This window comes from Rhea pennata, chromosome 2 (genome assembly GCF_028389875.1).
Source record: "Rhea pennata isolate bPtePen1 chromosome 2, bPtePen1.pri, whole genome shotgun sequence".
NCBI classification, from domain to species: Eukaryota; Metazoa; Chordata; class Aves; order Rheiformes; family Rheidae; genus Rhea; species Rhea pennata.
Window position 1 is genome coordinate 8,051,522 of NC_084664.1, and position 20,683 is coordinate 8,072,204.

A 20,683-nucleotide genomic window follows, 5' to 3' on the forward strand; every position below is an offset into this window, starting at 1 on the left:
AGTCAATATCAAAATCTTTAGGGATTTCAAAATTATTTTTTGCTAATGGGCTGTTAAGTGCCAATCTCAAAGTAGTTTTTAAGCTGCTGCTCAAAAGCAAACTGCAACCAACCATCCCCAAGAGGAGTACTCCTGAGTTTTAAATTAAAATACGTTTGTGCATTTTGGAGGGGAGGGGTGTGTATGTGTGGTGAGGGAGAGGAGACTGATGAAAACGCCGAATGAAAATCCATAATATAAAGAAACCTGTAATTAGCAGGACAAATTATTACTCAGATTTTCAACCAGAATAACCATCACAAATACTTTAGCACTCAAATTCCATTGAAGAGTCTGAACTTTGAAGTTCTCATGACGAAAAACGATTGACCCATGCCCATAAAACATCAAGAAGATATTATTAAATAAAACATTATATAAAAGGAAAACAGCTACAAAACCAAGACTAGTCAATTGTCTAACGCCATCCAAACAACATCCAACAACTACAGCCCAGGAAACATACCTCTGACTTGTCCCCTGGAATATTCTTCCTTTTATTCATGCACTATCTATTAAAGAACATGCTTCTGAAGGCAATGATGGTGCCTTTTTATTTCCTGTAAAGCTCACTATGTAATGAGGACCTGTTTTTGACCAAACTAACTAATATTAACTATAAAAAAATCATCTAGTCTTTTTTTTCTTAACAGTAACCATCATATAAATGCAAAATTAGGCCTTTAATCACTAACAACAACAAAATCAGTTCACGTTAGCTACAGAAAAGGGTGAATATATTAATATGAAACAATGAACGAGGTGATGGTAGGGTAGAAAAATGGGGGTTCTATTCAGAAACCTATAGGTAGTATGAAATAGGGATACTGCTACACTTCCTTTTAATGGTTTCTATTGGCTTTCTGTTAGCAGGCTTATTGAAAGATGTGTTGTTTTCCTAACTTTTCTTTTCCATACAGATCTCCACTCTTCTTACATTGCTGGAAATATTAATGCAATAGTCATTTTAATAAATGTTTAAATATTTTCATAACCTCTTAAGCAAATAGCCTTTCATTTCCGTGGAATATTTGGGGGCATTATGTTGTCATTTTATTTCTCTTGTAATATTTGAGGTTCTATACTGTTGCTGCTGAGTACAGAAAAAAGACAAGAGGAAAGGCGGAGCAAGCATCTGTCTGTTCTACAATAAAGCATCAAAATGGATTGGTTCTTCCTCCAAGCTGACACCAGAAGGCGGCACTATCTGAGGAAGGTACAATCTTGATTTAAGAGAGGGTGTGATTTTCCTCTAGTGGAATTTCTTCACATTTCAGAGATCAGGTTCTCTTTAACTAAGGTTTAGCATGAGATACTTAAACTACAAAATAATTTGGTATAGATAAGATCATAAACTCTTCAAATCACATATCCAGCTGCTGAGCACCACCTCAAATTGAATGAATATCTCATTGCCTTAATGCTTAAGAGTAACATTTTAAGATGCCAGAAAAAAAAAAAAAAAAAAAAAAAAGAGAATATAAACATTTTCTTCGGTGATGTTATGAAACAAAGCGTTTTCTACTCAAGTCACACAAAAAGGAAGAAAAGGTCTTTGTGAAACACACCACCGGTTTGGAGCACACACATACTTCACAGCCTTTCCTAGATTATTTCAGGGAATGTTCTTGAGTAAAGGAAACCTGCACTGGAAATTCCTTCAGGAACACAGGCCCTTTCATGTTTCCCAGTGAGGCCTTCCAGCTTTCATTTCCATGCTATTGCTGCTTCTCCCTCAGGCTCTCTTGGTGCCCCCAGTGCATTCTGCCTGCTTCCTGCATTTTTCTTCACAGACTACCTCTGGCATACGTTCTTCACGTATGCTCCAATATCATCAAAAAGTGCTTAGAAATTTCTTTACAGGAATAATTTCTCTCCATGATTCTAGTGCCACGTACTCAATATCTAGAGTTCAAGGAAGGACTGTTTTTCAAAGCATTCATATTGGGGGAAAAAACAAAACAAAAACAAAACATTCCCCTCCCTCCCCCCTCCAGAAAAAACCCAGAGGATGAAAACTTAAGGCTGACTCTGCTTTCCTACGCCAATGCCAAAAGTGCACCCATATGGGTTATTTCCTACAGAACAGTCTCCTGGCACTACAGCAGGAAACCAGGAACAACACTTCAGTGGGAGAAGCAAAAGAACAGGTGAGCCTGAAAAATAAAACACTTCCTTTTGATGAAGACCTAAGAATAGCCTTAAAAATCGAAGATTTATGCTCCATGAGCAGCTCTACCATTTACCCTCCCCATCTGCTCCTATTTTCCAAAAATACATCTACTATAGGAAGAATCATTTATGTAAATCAGTCTTCTTCCATTCTCTCAAAAATGGCATTGTGCTCCTGTTCAAATCTGCACAACTGCACGGCTAACTGGGCGATGAAGTCACCAAAATTCTAGCAAAGCATTGAAAAAAAACTTGACACTTTACTAAAAGGCCTCTCAATCAACCTACATAAATCTAAAATACACATATTAGAATACATAAGCTAATCACTGTCTCTCTTGTAGTAGTTAGCAGGAGCTAAGCTCTAGCACATACTACTTAGAGACAGAAAGAAGGAACGAGATATACTTCCACTATAATCAATAAGTTATAATGTGCACTGATAAAAGTACTTGCTGAGTAGTCAAATCTACAATAATTTCTTCATACACTTGGAAACAAAAATGTAGGGATAAAAATAGAGCTGTTACTTCACAGAAAGCTCAAGACAAAGTATATCAAAAGGAAAATCTCAAAAAATGAAAAAAAAATAGAGTTAAAAAAAGTGTATTCCTACTCCTGCCTCATCTGAGAGGCCAAACACTGCTCCAAACCTTGGTTCACAGATTAATGGTTCCCTTCATCTTCTATATAGAATCAATACATCCAAGATTATATAAAAATTATCCATAGCTAAGTTAGTCTCGTTATTGTGCGCTCCTTTTTCTGATCAAGAGGTCAGAATTACTGTGACAATATAGTCTAGGAAAAAAGCACCTGCTATAAAGACTGAAAAATCACATTAAAAATATTTGTGCTTGTTACTGCATAAACACCCATAAAAATCTTTAAATGAAATTTTTGTCAACATTTGGTATGTTGTTACTCTACTAAATACTAGCATTTAAACACTATTTTACGTGTCTCAGGAAAAGAAGATTTTCTGGTTTTTGAGATCCTAATTAAAGAGAAAAAATATGTTTTTTTGCCTTTCCTCCTACAGTCACATTATAGGTAAGAAGTAAACAGGAAAGGGTGATGTTTTCAATAATCCTAGTAATTTCTAACATCAATCTTTTTTCTTCCTTCTATCTGGCTTGCTCGCACTTCTTCCTCTCTATACCTTGTTTCTCTATTCTGTTGCAGGATTTTCAAATATGCTGCTATGGGGCAATACCTTCAAATTAATTAATTAATGGAAAATAATTTACAGTATTAAAGTGGTATAAAGGCTGTACCCTTAGTCATTACGACTTTCTTTGAACCACAAGACTTTACTTGTCATCCTAATCAACAGGGAAACGTCTATAAATCTCTATAGGAAATCCTAACTAACAAGAGGGAAAACTGACGCTGTTCATGTAAAACTAAAATACATGATATCCATGGCTGAACTGTTACAGTAGTTCTAAAACATGCTAGGAATAGAATGAAATACAGAATTATCTAAAACCATAAGAATGTGTCTCCTTATAAAATATATGTCACTAGATTTGTCTAGACTTTCTCCAGCACTTGCAATGAAGAGCTACAGTTCTGTAATAGACAGCAACATCTTTAAAAAAGATGTTATTTTGCAGAATACTTCCTTTATCAAAATACAAGACGCAATCACAGAACTGCTAAGGTAAAATGAGAAGCCTTTCCAACAGACCAGCAAGATAGTCACTCTCAAACTTCAGTGAAAGCAGATGCAGAGAAGCTGAGTGCCTTGTGAGTACAAAAGTACTGTAAATAACTCAAGAGTCTGAAGAAGAATTTTTGAATACCAGAGCTGCTCACACAATATAAAGCATCTCCTTAAAAAAATGGATAAACACCAGGGACTTTGGTCAGATAAAGTATAAATTATTATAGATGACTTTTTTATGCATTTTCCCTTGGCTTTAAGAATTGCTAACTCTTTCAATAACAAAACAGGAAGAAGGGAGCTCTTAGAACATCAAGGATGCAAATCCTGTAACTCTACCCTGAAGAAGGAAATCACCATTTGCTTTGTTCAGCTAGGAGGAGATCATCTATGAAGCTCAACATTGCCTTTATGTTCAGGATTTTGTAATCTAAGGCATTTTCCACATACAGTTTTGGTACTGACAAAAATAAAATTAGCTGAAAAATTAGTATAGTTAAATAGGTGCAATCCTCAAGAGGGGACAAAGTTAACAGTATATTAAGATGTTCTCTCTTTGCATACAAGGATCAATAGAAGAAGGTACAGTTTTAGCCAAACAGATCTTCAGCTCACATAAAGCAGCATAAGCAAATAATCAATCAATTCAATCAAGCACAAGTTAACAAATAATCAATAAAAACACACAAAAGTCTCAACAAGATAAGGAATATACTAAGGCTATGAGATGAGGTTATATTCAAAATGTGGACAAACACTTAAAAACAATGCATACATTTCAAAATGTTTTCAAGTTTTTCTTCTGTTTATTTCTTCCTCTTTAGAGTTTAGCTTGATAAGCACCATATTATAATTGAGCCTCGAGCAAACATTTAAAAGGAGTAGATGGAAAGGGCTTTAACAAACAATTAGGTAAGATATTTAATGCATAAGCCCTGTTGGGTTGCCCCAAGCTGGAAGCATCCAGAAGCAGGCAGCACAATCTCCTGCCTCTGGTGACAGAATTCAAGGGAAGTACTGAAAAAAAAAAAATCAAAGATTGCATTATCATGCAAAAAGGGGGTTACAGGAGACAGAAGTATAGAAACAGCAAGGCAACAAGGCAAGCTACTATTTTATTAGGTTGCCTCTATGCAAAGCAGCAATTCCTACAGTTCTCAGTAATGATAACATGAAATAAAGCCTGAAGAAACTAAGCAGGAGACAGAAACAGGCGCCTAGGACACAGAGAAGATACTGCCTCGGTTAACTAAAAAGAATGGATAGAAGTGAGATGATAGCAATTTTTCAGCTGTCTTTGGCTGCAAAAGTCTTGGTCCTGAAAATACATTTGACTATTACTGGAATAATGAAAGCTTTAAAATAGATAAATATTTAAAAAGTTACATACACATACATCTTAAACAAACAGAAATCTACATCTTATAAAATGGAAACAGAAGAATACAGTATTTTGGAACAACTGCTTTAGACCCTTCATTAGTACCGTATTTTCCCCATTCATTCTTTAAGTAAACGGCAACCTCCTTTGTGGTTTCCACCAACACTGTTTTCTCCGACTTCAGCGTCCTTGATAAATTCTCCCAGACTTGTAAACTGCTTTCTAGGACTTATCAGCAGAGAAAGCTGTCTGGGAAAGTTACCACTACAGTCCTTCCTTGTGCACAGTGTGTTCAAAAGTGGTTCAAATACATTATCTACTGAGTCCTCCTTAAATCAATTCATCAATTGAGCTACTCAAGCATTAAAAAAAAAAAGAGTCTTTCTTCATTCCAATTTATACAACTTCCTAAACCATTACCACAAATCATTTTCTCTTTCTTAGCAAGCTATGTATTCTCTATTTGCTATTGTGTCTGCACAACCCACCACGGTTCTTCAAGTCACTTTACTGCAATTTGATGCACGCTGCTGTACTTTTAAGTGCAAGCAAGATAGGAAGAGAGTACTTTCAACAATTACAGGCTAATATTAAAAGAGATTTGGAAGCTTGTACTGTATAAAAAAAGATATAGTTGGATGATGTAAGGCAGACAAAGGGTAAAGTTTACTACTTCCTTAGCAGAATAAAGAGAAACAGCCACCTATTCAATATATGTAAAATAAACAAGGTAATTATAAAGTAGTATTTAAAAATACCTGAAAACATTTCAAAAACCACTGTTGTTAAAATCTGAGTGGATGCAAGCCCTAGAGGCCTCCATTTTAAATGATAATGCCAGTAAGATTATCCTGTATCAAGCTTCCCAATGTCAAAAAACAGCATAATTAAGAAAGCACAAGGCTGAAGCCAGAAATATAAAAAAAAGCAGAATTCTCTGCCTGTTCATGTCTATCATTTTTGCAGCAAAAACTTTGTGATTTCTGTTCAACCATTTTCCTTGTTTATTTTGGTAAATCTCCACTTAATACTGTATTTGCACCTTTCTACAAACTCCTGTAGAAACACTTTGCTGATTAAAGTCAATCTTCATAAAGCTGACAATATGACAACTTCTTTGCTATGCTAATTTTTATATACTGGGGAGAGCACTTAGAAATTATAAGCGATTTAGAGGAGTTTTGCATCAAGAAAAAGATCACTATAAGCTTTCTTTCCTTCTGTCACACTCTTGAGGAGTTTTTTCTTTCACAACTTGAAATAAAATGATGATTCCAAAATCCCATGAAAGCCTATTAAATACTGATGGAAGCAAAACTGCCATGTCCAGGTGTTCAGACTCCTTAGCTTATAGACTGCAAGCACCAGAGATAAATATATTTTTAAGTGTCTTCTTCAAAACATTTCTGACATAGCGTTCAGTATGCTTGTCACCTGGACCACCAATTTTTCCTTATAATTTTTTAACCTCATAAAGTGGTTCTGAGAAAATCAATGATCCTTTCTCTCAATTGTTCAAATGAAGGAGGTAAGGAAGATGAGTACTAAGATGAAACAAGTCACCTGTTTTGCCCTTGAGGGCTACAGCACATCTAGCATCACACACTTAACAGTATATTCTAGCTTTTATTTGTCAGTGGTTCTAAAGTAACATGATGCACAAGATTTTAAAGACCTCATGTATATATACATATATATTTGTAAATATTAAACACAGGCAAAACTGAGACTTTGAAAGAATGCCAAAGAATACACTTACGTCTAGACACACATGTTACAGATTGGTCAGATGTCTGATAAAATAAATTGCCAGGTATTCAAAATGAATGAATCAAAAGAAAGAACACAAGAAAAATACACTAAACACACTAACTTGTTAAGCATGTACAGATACTGCAAACTCCATGCTACCACACTGCAAACTCTCAGGAAGCAAGGGCTGAACAGAAAACAAAAATGAATTACATACATACTTTGGAATAGGTCAATGAAATATGTCCACACAAGCTTTATTAATGCAAACTCAGTGAAGCCAAGTGGACATCTCGACTGGTAAACAGAGTAATAAGAAACACTGTCAAATCTAGTTAAAACACATTTGCAAACAACAGACCTCCTAACTAATGAGAAACATGAACATAACTAAAAAATTAGAGACCCTCAAGATAAGAAAAGATCCAAACTATTCTCCACAAAGGAAAGAAAAATGAAACCAAAGGACTTCACTATCAAGAAAAAGTTTGTTGCATTTCAAAAATCAGTCTGTATATGAATACTATAAGGAAAAGAAAACTAAGCTAAGGAAAAATGCCATGGCAGTAGACCACATCATAAACTCATAAAATACCAGAGGGACTTCCAAGAAGGTCTAAGAAAACAAAAAACAAAAAAGCAAATTTGGTGGCAAGTAGAGGAAAAAACATACAGCTTGTTTTTATTTAAATTATTTTTCTGTTAGCCCTTAAGCACATACTTGTATCTACATTGCCAAAAACATTCAGAACATTTAAATAGAAACTTGACTCTTCTAAAATCCAATAGCATCACACTAGAAAGAAGCCCCAAATTTTAGCAGAACAGCAGCAGCTGTAAACGCAAAAGAAAGAAAGAGTAACTGCAATACCTTTCAATTAAAAATGAAAATGTCTTGCATGAATTTTTCCATTTAATGCTGACTTTCCACTGCACAAATTGGCATAATCAGCAGCTTGTGTTTTTTTGTGTCTTCTCCAGCACATTGACAATTTGAATAGTTTTCAGAACAGTGAGAAACGATTACAGAGCTCTGTAGTCTGGACACAATCAGCAGAAACAGGATTTCTTTGGCTCAAAACGAGTTACATAAAACTTAGAGCACCCCCTATGTTGTTGCTCCATGGTCAGGAAGAGAGAACTACAGATAAGGTTGCTCTTTATTTTTATTTTTTTTTTTTTTGGGGGGGGGGGGGGGGATACAAAAGCCAAAGCTTCCCTGAATATCCCCTCATGTGACTGCAGGCAGCATTTCATCTAGCTGCTCCTCCAGAAACAAGAGAAGCACAGTTCAGCTCTCACTCTGCTCTCCTGGGGATCTCAAACAAGAGGAGCAGAAAAGAACAACCATAACAACTTCTTTCTTTGTTGGTTAGCTGTTGTTTTACAGGGAAAAAAGCTTCTCAACAGTTGCAGCAAAAACTGAATATGCAGTATGCAAAACGGAATTTCTTTCATCTCTCTGCATTACACTGAAAATGTTACAGCATACTGAAAAATTATTTGCAGAATTTGAAAAGATTACAGATGAAACTACACAGTGGCATATGAAAAGACAGGACAAAACTGAACTATCACACTAGATAGAGATGTGGAATTCCTCAAAAATTCTTATTTAAACATTTGCATTATGAACACCTACACAAAAAGTGGATAAGAAGTTACGCATTATCAATACAGAGCAGTAGCAGGATCCCATATAGCGAAAAATGGAACCGAAATAATGAAAATTGGATGAAATTCAACAAAATACAAACTTAAATACTGTAATCAAGGATTTCTGTTTTAAACTAGAATATTAAAATGAAAATGACTACAGATGGGAATGAACTGCATTTATTCGCTAATCACAAAGTGATTACAAAACCACCAGCATAATCAGCCAAAATAAACTTATAAAAAAAGGCTGTAAAACTTCCAGTAGTGAGATTTTTTTTAAATGATAGCCAATTTTGAATGTTCTTTCAAAATATTTTTTTAGTGTATGCATGCATGCGCACACACACTTTTTATCATCATCTATCTCATTTAGAACTTAATTCCATCAGATTCTTTCATTCTGAATAGCATACTGTTTTGAAAGTAGATGCATAGAAATTAAAGTAAAGCACTTATTCAAGTATATATACAAGCAGAAGGTGCAATGAAAGCTATATAGTACAGTTGTATTGGAAGACTAATTTCAGCAGCTTTTTACTTCATACTATGGAGGACATTTGCTGCATCATTTTGTTATCTTAATATAATGCAGGAAAGCCTTTAGCCTAAGCATGCTCACTGGAAAAAACAGCAAAAATTATATAGATCTTTTGATATTATAACTGATTAATACCAAACAAACTAAAATTACTGGAATAATCTACTAGATGTGATTAAAGACCACCAAAAACATAGCAAAATATATGTGAAATATGTCTTTTCATCATTCCAAAATGCTGCTCACAAAATGACACCAGAAGAAATGTACCTTTTTCAAAGGTACCTACTTTTTGAAAGTTTACCATTTCAAATTGAAAGACCAAGTACAAATGTTTATTTCTACCAATATTTAAAATAACAATCTAGGTTTTGCAGATACCATCAGTTTTCCTCTACCAAACTGCTATTAAAACTAATATGAAAATAATTAAAGATTGTATGACTACATTTGAGTCATATAATTTCACAATATAAACTGGTAGAACAAAAAGTATTTCTTCTATTCAGATGTGCGCTTGCTAGTTTGAACTCAACTTGTCTTTTGCCTGTATTCTCCTTTGGTTAGCTCGGTTCTTTCTACATTCTAGTTACCTCAAAATTGTCCCTAAAGCCTACAGTAATAATATATTCCATACAATTCCAGAAACCTCTTTAATACTTTGAAACAGTCTATTTTATCATGAAGACCTGTCCAATGCAAGCTTATTGTGAACGTGAGTTCAGTGAACTGCATGAGGATATTTCTGGTCTCGCCTCATATTGTGTTGATTTACTGTATTTTCTTCTCCCTTCTTCCCCTCCCCTGCCATATTTTATTACTCGCTTGAATGTTCACGTCATTTTACTCACTTCTGTGCTCCCTGAGACAACAGCTTTGTCCACGTTCACTGATAGCTGCTCTTCAGTCTGGCAGACTCCCAAAGACCACTCCGCACAGCGGTGATGAGCCCAGCAATGACCTAATGCATTACAAGAGAGAAATAGCTTCGAGTTTGCAACTTCATCAAATACTACATGTAGGTATGGAACTCGGTTTTAATAGTAAATACTTCCTGAATAAAACAAATAGTCTTACTTTCTCTTATTTTTGTTTTTGCAACAATATTTAAAGCCCTTAGTATCATACACTACATATCCTGCAGGCTTTTTGGTACACAAAGCATCTTCCTTTTCCATTCAGCATACTCCGCTTATCTTTCCATTTCTAATTTTCAGGTGCCTGATCACACAAGCATAACAAGAGGATGCACAAACAATGTTTGTGCGCAGAACACACACATGCGCAGACTTAACTGATCTTTTATTTCACCATAGATAACATTTGCCTTTGTATGTACTCTTAACTTATGATTCTCAAGGACAGGACCCAGATCTGTATATATAGAACATGCCCAAAGGATGCTTTATAGTTCTATACTAAACTTTTAAAATGATCTAACAGAACATAGCATGACTAGCATCACAATTTTTAAGAAAACTGTACCAATACAGCAAACACATTACACAGAAATAATTGCAAATGCTTTACTGATAACTGCAGATCTGCATAACAAAAAACAGAGAATATGCAGAATTCAGCAGGTACCTGTTAAAAGACAATTTTCTAAATCAGTCCTGGGAAAAACAATGTAAGTATAAATGATAAGTATTTCTTTTCTCATCTGAAGGAATCCTGTGACAGTTTTTTTATTAGATTCAAGATGATGCTTTTTACTAGCTGTTGCAATTAGATATTGTAGTCAGTCAAATTATTCAGTAACAAAACTCCAAAAGCTCTGTAAAGGAAGAGTTATCTATAAATAATGATGACTTGAAATAATTTAGATTGATTAGCCCCATCCCCAAGCTACAGTATAACTATTTAAAATAATCCATAAAAAAAAAAAAAACATTGTAATTAGGTTTCGAAATCAGTTTCCACAATTATGAAAGAAAGACATTTATATTTCAGCAAAGGTTTAATCTCAAATAAATTTCTATTTCTGAGGCAAAATATGCAAGTGGACTACTGGCATCAAAGCACTTAAACATAAATGCTTTCTGAAAAATTTATAACTAGACACGAAGAAAAGCTCCTGACAGTAGAAGGCAAAGTAGACAGTTTTCTGACTGATAAGCCACTGAGAATGGAAGCATGGAAGTATATTACACATTTACCATTCTGTCAATATCTGATCTTGTAAATCTTTGCTTGCATTATTTTAGATAACCCTGCATTAGCAGCATGAGATTGGGTAAAGGTAGAGGATTAGGCCTTTAAGAATTATATTAAGCTATATCTCTTTTTGTTTTCTTCTCTCCAAAATACAATCATGATCCTGAGCTGAAGACACTATTTTCTGAACAACAGTTTTGCAGTAGATTATAAATATTTTCTTATATGAAGTTAAAGTGTCAGTCACCAATATTCTGTCCAGTACTTGAAGTTGAAACTATTCAGAAACACCAGATAACATTGGCAAAAGCTTAAAAAACATAATCAAACACTTGATGAACACCAGAGCACAGAAAACCAAGAGCTGAAAAACTATCTTCATTATCACTGTAGCTACTGTACTACCTAGCAGCGGATAGGAATGAGAAAAGAAGGGTTAGTAATGTTATCTTACCTGTTGGCTCAAATAAGGCTTGAACATCAATGTCATCTGGTAAGCCAACTAAACTGAGTTCATCCCAGAATTTGACAACCTGATCGTCAGAAGCAGTTTGGGTGCTTACACTTGAACATGATGCTATACTCGAGCGTGATCTGTATTAGGGTGCAGAAAACCAGATTTAGAAGAGTTTAAATTCATTGTTGAATTAATAAGATACTTTCAATTGATTCAAAACTCAGGGAAAATGAGTATGAATTTTTCCAAGCATGATAAAAACGTCTATTAACACCCCCTCACACTTTAACTCAACATTTTTTCTAATGACAAATTTTTTAGTTAAAGGTGCTATTCAATAGGGGAGGGGAAAGCACTTGCTAAAATGCTTCCTCCTGTTCATTTGTACAGGACATGTGTGCTTTTTTTTTCCATTTCTGTTTAATATTAAAACTTTTGTTCAATATTAAAACTTGCCCACCTGCAGGAACCAAAAACTAAATAAGAAATCTGTGTTACTCTGGGGAAGAGATGTGGAAGGAATAGGGAGTGTCAATGAAGGGCATCAGCAGCAGCTTTTACATAGCCCTCTCTTTGCAATCTTAAGAGCTGGTCCATGGTAAGCACTGACTGTATCCTCAAAGGAAACAGGCCATGTCAGCCAGAGAGAGGTACGGTGCCTGGCTAAATCACAACTAGTGAATATGGAGGTGGGAGGTTTTTTTTTTTTTTTAAAAAAAAAAAAAAAAACTTGGAGAAAAAAAGTTGCTCAGAAAGACGTATCTTTGTCTCATGTCACCAATGTATTCAAAAAAAAAAAAGATGGTGGAAGATTATATTATTGATTATAAAATTCTACAGTATAAAAAGCATTGTATTATGCTGACCTGAGAGGCTCTAGTTTATAACCTTAAAAAAAAAAAAAAAATCAGTCAAGCAAGATAAAACAATCATTTGTCCCTCAAATTCTAATCTCATCATAAAATAATTAATAAAAATTAGATCAGTCCATTCACAAATTAAAGATTCCTCCTTCTTTATTTCCTGCAAGCAAAAAACTTTCTTGGACAGCTAGGGATTTGTACTAGGCTTCTCACTGTGAAACTCGGTCTGATCTGCTGCTCTAGGGGTTGGTAGGAAAGAAGGTGCTGCAATTTCTATTATGGTACTTTGAACTTTTTATTCTCCCCCATTAATAACCCAAACTTGAACATGTCCTGTTACTTCTGAGTTTCTAGAGTTGAGACAGCATGAAACTACCTCTTATTCTCAACTACTTTGCTTACTGCTCATAACCTTAAAAAAAAAAAAGGCATCAAAACTGATATTGCCTGGTGATGATAAATATTACCTTGTTGCCAATAAGTAAAGCCTAGAGCTAGTTATCAATGGAATTTAAGCTGTGATAACTTTGTCTTCCTAAATACAGTATGCGCCCCACTGCAAAGATTACACTGAGAAAGATGTGTGGGGGGAAAAAAACACATGAACAAAAACCGTGGCTTGGGAGAAAACATCTCTCTTGCACACCAATGAAGGTTGGAAATTTTACAATTACTAAATATCCTAATGACTCCTGTCATGACAGGAGCTGAACATCATCTCTGCTAAAGCTAGTTCCTGAACTCTCTTAACAATCCCTGAAGCCGGTTCTAACTTTTAACTCTGTTACTTCAAAACCCAGGAATTTAAAGGAAGAAGAAAAAATAAATCCCAAACGACATTGCCTTTTTTTTAATACAAGTTTTCTCGCTAGATCAAACCGATCCATTTAAAGAACATCTCAGATCACTCTGCAATATGATCTTGCCCAGATGCACATTTCGCCCCAGCTGGATTATCTTCTGTGTTTAGAGTCTTTTTGGAAGGAGCAATCCCGGTGCGCATAAAGCGGAGCGACTCTGTGAGGGGAGCGGGTGAGCTCTACCGTTTCCACAGAAGGCCATTTCCCGCCAGCGGCGTCACACAACGCGCGCGAGCACAGCGCCGCGCGCCTGCCCCAGCGCCGGCAGGTGTGTGCGAGCAGCGCCCAGCCCTTCTGCAGCAGCGAGGAGCCCTCGCCCGCCGAGCAGTCTCCCGGCGCACGCGCGCGCTGCCCGCCCCGGGCGCCAAGGGGCGGAGCTGCCGCCCAGCCCCACCCCCCGGCGCGCCCGCAGCCAATGGCCGAGCTCCAGCGGGCGGGGCGGCCGCGCCTGGCCGCCGGCCCGACTGCCCCGCGCTCCCTCGTGACGCCATCGCCCGCGGGGCCCGAGCGCCCCGAGGCCACAGAGCGCCCCCACCCCCCGCTGCAGCCATCGCCGCGCGATCGGCTGCGAACCGGGGGCCGGGCCGGGCGCGGACGCCGGCACTCGCTAACCCCAAATGCCGTATGGGAAAAAATCGAACGGGTTTAGACGCTTTTCGCTTTCCTTGCATGTGAGGTGCCATCGCCGGGTATCTACTACAGCTTCACCGTAGAGTTGGGTTCGCTCCTGTGGTTTTCACAGATACTGACAGGGGGAAGCTACCAGGGGGGACTAAGGGGCCTCTTACTTCAATAACTAACAGTGCTAGCAAACCTCCTTCAAGAGCAGCCCCACTTCAGAAGGGCACTAAAAAGGCACTGTTTTGGAGGACAAGACCAAAAGCTTCAGAAGATGGGCTGAGGCTCCACAATACAAAATAACATCAAACATGCATCAGAATTCAACTATCTTCTACTCTTTCGCATACTGCCTTCAACTGATTTTCAACTCACAAATAGATCTGTGCTTTATGACAAGTAATGTTTCTTTTCTTTGACTTTCTAAAGCATGAAGATTCTCACTTGAGGGAGAAACTAGTTCTAAAAAGTGGTAGACAGTTTCTATATTGCTTGCATTAAAAAAAAATATTCCTATTACTGAACAAAATGAAACATTCACAATTGCAAGTTACGTGCTTTTCCCTGTACAACATCTGCAAATATGCTTCCTGAGCTTCATAAAATACACAGCAAGTTTTATTTACTGCGAAGCTGACTTACTTCTTGTGTCCCCGTTGTTTGCGTGGCACTGCGTTTTGCCTTGGAGTTCTCTCGCAAGCTCCATCGGCGCTGTCACTTCCTTCGCTCTTGGGTAAAGGCTGGTTTTTCCATGGGATGATGTACCCAGGAGTGGGACTGAACTGTTTTAAGTCTCCTTGCCCTAATGAGCTCCGCTCACCACAGTAACAAAAGGCGCAGAGTTGTTCGCTGTGAAGGGGAAGAGAGTTGGTTCGTTTTTTGGAGAAACAGCAGAGGACATCTCATCAAAGATCAACTTTCATGGCAATTTACCCTTTATAACAATAAAAACTTCCAAATACTGTAAGCATCAGAATTCAATATACTCTTTCCAGCTAATGTTAAGTTATGTAACGGAAGTTAAGTAAGTTATGTAACGGAACTTTTTGTTTCACAGAAGTGCTTGACTATATTCACACAAACCAGGGCATATGATACACATAAATTTAAAAAGGAATATTTGAATTTAACACTTAAAAAACAATACCTAAATCTTTTACAACAGGAAATTTTTATTTACAGAACTGAGACTGTTAAGACATCCCTGTACTATCTGCAATTATGTTTTAACATGGATAACATAACAGCAGCTCTGAAATGACAGCTCTGACAGCACTCCTTGTGTTGCATCATATGGAAGCTACTGAAAAATATTTCTGTAACAAATGGATCTACAAAGTTAAAATTTGAACTTCTGCAACTAATGCACTTCCCATTATAACAGTTTAAAGGCAAAGCCATTTAACACATTTTTATTCTTAAGTGAACAATTTTGTTTTCTTCATATCTATGCCCCTAAAACCCCCAAAAGATGCCTCAGGGAATCTGGCATTTGGGTAGAGGCTGGTTTTGAGTGGATCCCATTTAAATTGATTTAAGTGCATCTCCCAAAGTGGCATATTTGGGTTTGGGGCACTCTGTGTTGGGCAAGGGAGGGAGGAAAGAGGGAGGAGGAAATCTTAAGGCTGAATTCCCATATAATATTCATTAATTCTTGGAAAAATTAATAGAGTATCTGTGCTTTTCAGACAGGTGAGGTAACAGCAGTAACAGAAGAAGACATTACAAAAAGGGAAGTTCTAGTGCCGAACAGAAGACAGTGAGAATCTAGTGAAGGCCCTTAGATTTGACTTGACCTACTTGCACTTGCACTGGTAAGACTGGCATTTTCCCCATGGCAGACGCACTGCTGGGGACATGCAGATTGGTGGGCATGTTAAACGCTGCTCAAGCTAATACCCTATCATACTACCGTTAAGAAACATTTCTCTTTGCACTGGTGGCCTTGGCCATACATCCCTAACTGATCCTGCGTAAACACAGAGCCAGCATTAGGCAGCACAACCTGCAGGGACAGTCCAGCAGATGACAAGTATCTAACACTTCCCAGAAGTCTTCAGAGGAAGGTACAAAAAGATATAAAGAAAATAACAGCAAAGGTAGCACAAAAAAGAGGAAATCTAAGTAGTTATAGCTGATCGGTACAACTTCCTGCTTTATAACTTACTTTTAACATGGTAAAACAACAAAAACATGATTATTTGTATGTCAGTGAATATACCCTGCAAGACTACGGGTGAAACCTGATCTGACCTTACAGGTAGGGCGTATATGAAAGGGGCAGCAAAGCTACTCATGCTAGGTAAGACCAGAGAGACTTGGGAGGAAACTTAAAGAGATTTTAACAGGCAGCACAACAGTATCTAAATTTCAGTAGATACAAAATTATCCACAGTGGAATAAATAATTATTCATATATCCTGTTAGGACAGATTGACCATAAAATCCTTAACAAAAGACTTGAGGATAATTATGACTAAACAAACAACACTGTTTCCTTAAAGCATAGAAGTTACAAACATGATCACATCATTAAGATTTCTAAAAGAGAAATAATAAGAATAAAAAAAAACACTTTAAAGAAGTTATTAAGCTAACATTTAAAGCAAGGGCAATGTAGAGCTTCCTGGCATCTGTAAGACAGCTCATGTATCACAGCTCCTGGCGCAGGAACCTCCCGTGCCTGAGCGTCCCGGCCTCCCCTTGGCACAGCACCGACAGCTGGAGGGCTCTGGGCAATCACATGGCTGGGGACACCGCTACTGGGGCACAAAGCTGGGGCCGGAGCAGGCACTGGAACGATCACGGCGGGGAGGGGGAATCCTTAACTAATGGCTCCCCAATAGACAGGTTGCATTAAAAAAAAATATTACGCACAGCACTCGCACACTCTTAGGGTCCTGCTGAAAGACTGGTGGTCTGAGGTAGACAGGAGAGGAAAAAATAAAGTTTCTCCCTTTTAACGGGGTGAAGTAGCAAGCAAAAGGCCTTTAAATCTCTGGGTACCCAGCACCTAGCAAGGAACACGCCAGCGGGCTCCCTGGCTAGCGCCCAGAGGCCAAACACAACTGCAGCGGGGAAGCAGCTTCCCTCGCTTCTCAATGCCTTGTATCATCCATTTGTCATCAAGTACAAAGTGGCCAATTCCACCATGTAAGCCTTAGCTTAAAATACTTCATGAGCAACTATGTCTGTATGGGCAGAAGGCAGGGTTTTTAAATTATATTATCTGTGGATAGCAGAAAATACTTCAAAAATTACTGTGTGTCAGCATTCAATCAGAGGACCTCAATCTGCGATACAGAGTTCTCACACCAAAGATCATGAAATGGAGACACTGGAAACACTTAAGCTCAAGCCCTAGATCTGTTACCATAATTAACATATTTTCAGAACAGACTAATGTAAAACGGGGTAACATGCACGGGATGATGTTGTACTTTTTTTTCTGTAAGTTATGGGGGGGGGCAAAAAGGAAAGAACAAGCTCACCAATACTGCATTTAAAATATATTTATGCTGCTCCAGACCAAAATACAAATTCACTGTTTGTAACTTCACCTTAATTCCTAAGTTTTTCTAGAACAAATTCTTTTTATAAACCTTTAAAATTCCACAGGTGACTCATTACCAGTAAGTGCTTCTGTACAGCACCTCATCTCAACTGGTTTCATACATTTGTATGCACACAACTTTATATACAATGCAGATAGAAAAAAAAATGTTCAAAACCAAACAGACTTTCAACTGGATTAAGGAGAAGTGATAAAAGGCAGTAAGGCCAATGTCTACAACTGATGTCTGCTCCTGCCAAGCCATTAAACGAGACACAAACTATCTCATAAGGTGCCCCAAATGTACTTTCTGACAAGAAATGTGCCGATTTCAGCCCTCTACCAGAGCCATTTTCTTCTGCAAGTTCTTAATTTCATTAAGTTGTTTGAATCAACTTAAATGTTCTCTTCCGCAAGAAGAACTTACTCAGCTCCCTTACAAGGATCAAAGATGCTACAATCCTCCCCAATCCACATCTCAACAAAAGCAAAGCGAATGCCCTAGTCAGTTAATCCTGGAGGAAGGGAGAACAGCCACCATTTCCTCTGCTCAACCGATGACTTGCAGTCATTAGGACTTGTCCTAAAACGCAGCCTTTCCTATTCAAAGGATTTCATTTCAACACATGAAAGATTGGGCAACTGGTTGCACAATATTAAATCACAACCAGAAAACATCTTCTGGCTTGCCTGCAAATACTCATTTAGGGAATCAAGGTAAAACCAACTATCCTCAAAACTTTCTTAACAGAAATAAGCCATCAGGATTATCTACATTTCAAGAGCATTAAGTGCCCCTGTAGTTAAACTCCCAAAAGTATGCACAAGCTCTTCCTGAATCCTTCTAAGTCGGTAAATGGCACTGGGGTATCCAGTGGCAGCCAAGACTCTTTGACAATAAGCAGATGTGCAGACTGACTGAAGTAAAACACTCTGTTTACATGGTGTCCCGTATCTCTCCAATCTACACAGATGTGTCCACAAGAGGACTGCTGCACTGGAAGCAGAAATCTTCAGACTGGTCCACATGAATTAGCGTGGCTCAACATTATTAGACATGCACCTTCATTCTCTTTCCTAATTTTCATACGAAAGTAGAATGGAGGACAACCTGTAATGATGTGGGGATGCGCCAGTCATCTACAGCACTGTGTACAAAGCTGGTGGAATTAATCTACCTTTCTCCTTTTCCTAGGAATAACTTCACCAATATTCCTTCACCGACATCCACACCTTTGTGATTCCCTTATTGTCTCCAGGATCTCTGAGCAGCTGAATGCCAAGGAAGAAAGCAAGCAGCCTGTGTTCTGCACATCTGTCAGTAAGATGCTTCAAGGCATACAAGACTTCTAGTACTGAATGGTAAAGGGGTGAGGGATTAAATAAAATCCCACAGCCTCTCTGCTGTGGGGATAATCCAGTTATTAAAAGCAGAGGTTGTTGCTGCTGTTTAAACAGCAAAGGGCATTGTATTAAATCTGAGGAAACCCACGTCATGGCAACTCTAACATGCTCCATTAGCTGTAACCATAACAGACTTAGATCATGGATGATCACTGCTGCCACGTGCCACAATAATGCCCCGAAAATACACAATTTTGGAAGGCATAAAAATAAAAATCTATTTCATTCAACCTTTGGGTTGAAATGTTCATTGTGGTTTGTGCCCTACTTAGCTTTCTTATCACCAAATAGGAAAAACTGGTGAGGAGGATATCATTTGATATTTGCTATAAGATTTTCTTTTAAGGAATTATGCAATAATTTTCCTCAACATCTGAAAATGCCTTCATGATGTCTCTTTCACATACATTTTAGCATTTTTGAAAGGTGAAACCCTTGGCTTGTGTAGGATAGGCTAAGTTGTTGCATAAATTTCAAATGTTTTTGTATTTATTTTTCATCCTTAAAAATTAGTTTAACACAATGAAATGGAACATTTAGGAGAAAAACAGAGTTTCAGAGCATCGTTTATACTGATTAATGAGGTAGACTGATGAAAACTGGCCTTGAGAATTCGTCTGCCAGCTAACATTGTTAGTAGTTTTAACACATGTTAAAAGGCTAACTTAAACACTAGAGAGGACTTATTATTTACTTAGCTATGCCAAGTTGTACTGAAGTACAAACTATTTTGCCTTCACTGACAGTTATGTTGTGTTATTTAAAGAGAAAACTGTTCTTTTCTTTAGTGAAGATGCAATATTGTATCATTTACATAAATCCAAAGGGAGACCTGAAAGCTGTATTTTAACTGGAAAAAAATTCCAGGTTAAAATAATGCCAGAAGTCTGTGTCAGTGCAAGTTATAATGCATGCAAGCTATTCACAGAGGTATTTTATTAAGTTATTATAAAGCTTACGGAATTATGGAATACTGTCTTTCCACCTTCATCAAAACACTCCAGAGCTCCTGTGAACGTTTGCAGCTGTATAACAAAGAGGCTTGAAGCAAAACTACCAAAGCAAACTTTGGATAAATCTCACTACACAACGCACTAGAATTTAAGACTGATACAGCGTTAGCAAACCAATAAATCACCCTCTGAATTAAGGATACTAAAGACAGAATTATATACAGAAACGAAGACAGTACAAAGAGGAAGATGCAGAAGTTCTCAGATGTAAACTGTATTTAAACATGTTTTAAATGCAGAGCGTCCTCCTTCCAACAGGAAACTGGATCACAAACAACTTACACTTTTCAAGTAGTTTGACACACTCTACTATTACGTAGCTGTTTTAAAAATGAATATTTAGCTTACATAGACAATTCCTTTCAAAATGGAGGAGGGATTCACAGGGCTTCATATGAAGCTTTTCTTTTTCAGTTTCAAAATGCAAAAAGCAATTAGATATTAACTGTTTTCCAATCTTTTTCAAATCAGCACAGTTGGAGTTTTCAGCCATACAAGCAATCTAATGATACTCTTCCCATTTGAAAGAAAGCAAACATTACCCCCTA

The 20,683-nt window shown here is 37.4% G+C and overlaps 1 protein-coding gene across 14 annotated transcripts in view; it reads right to left on the reverse strand.

Moving 5' to 3' along the window:
- The window catches only part of KMT2C (lysine methyltransferase 2C), a 201,785-nt gene that overhangs the window by 110,096 nt on the left and 71,006 nt on the right, over positions 1-20,683 (reverse strand). For all 14 annotated transcript variants that reach the window (XM_062568808.1, XM_062568817.1, XM_062568814.1 and 11 more), the window contains exons 4-6: positions 14,808-15,014; positions 11,822-11,961; positions 10,062-10,171 (exon numbers count right to left, since the gene is read on the reverse strand). In XM_062568808.1, the coding sequence (XP_062424792.1) occupies positions 10,062-10,171; positions 11,822-11,961; positions 14,808-15,014 (457 nt within the window). The remainder of the gene's footprint in view (positions 1-10,061; positions 10,172-11,821; positions 11,962-14,807; positions 15,015-20,683) is intronic.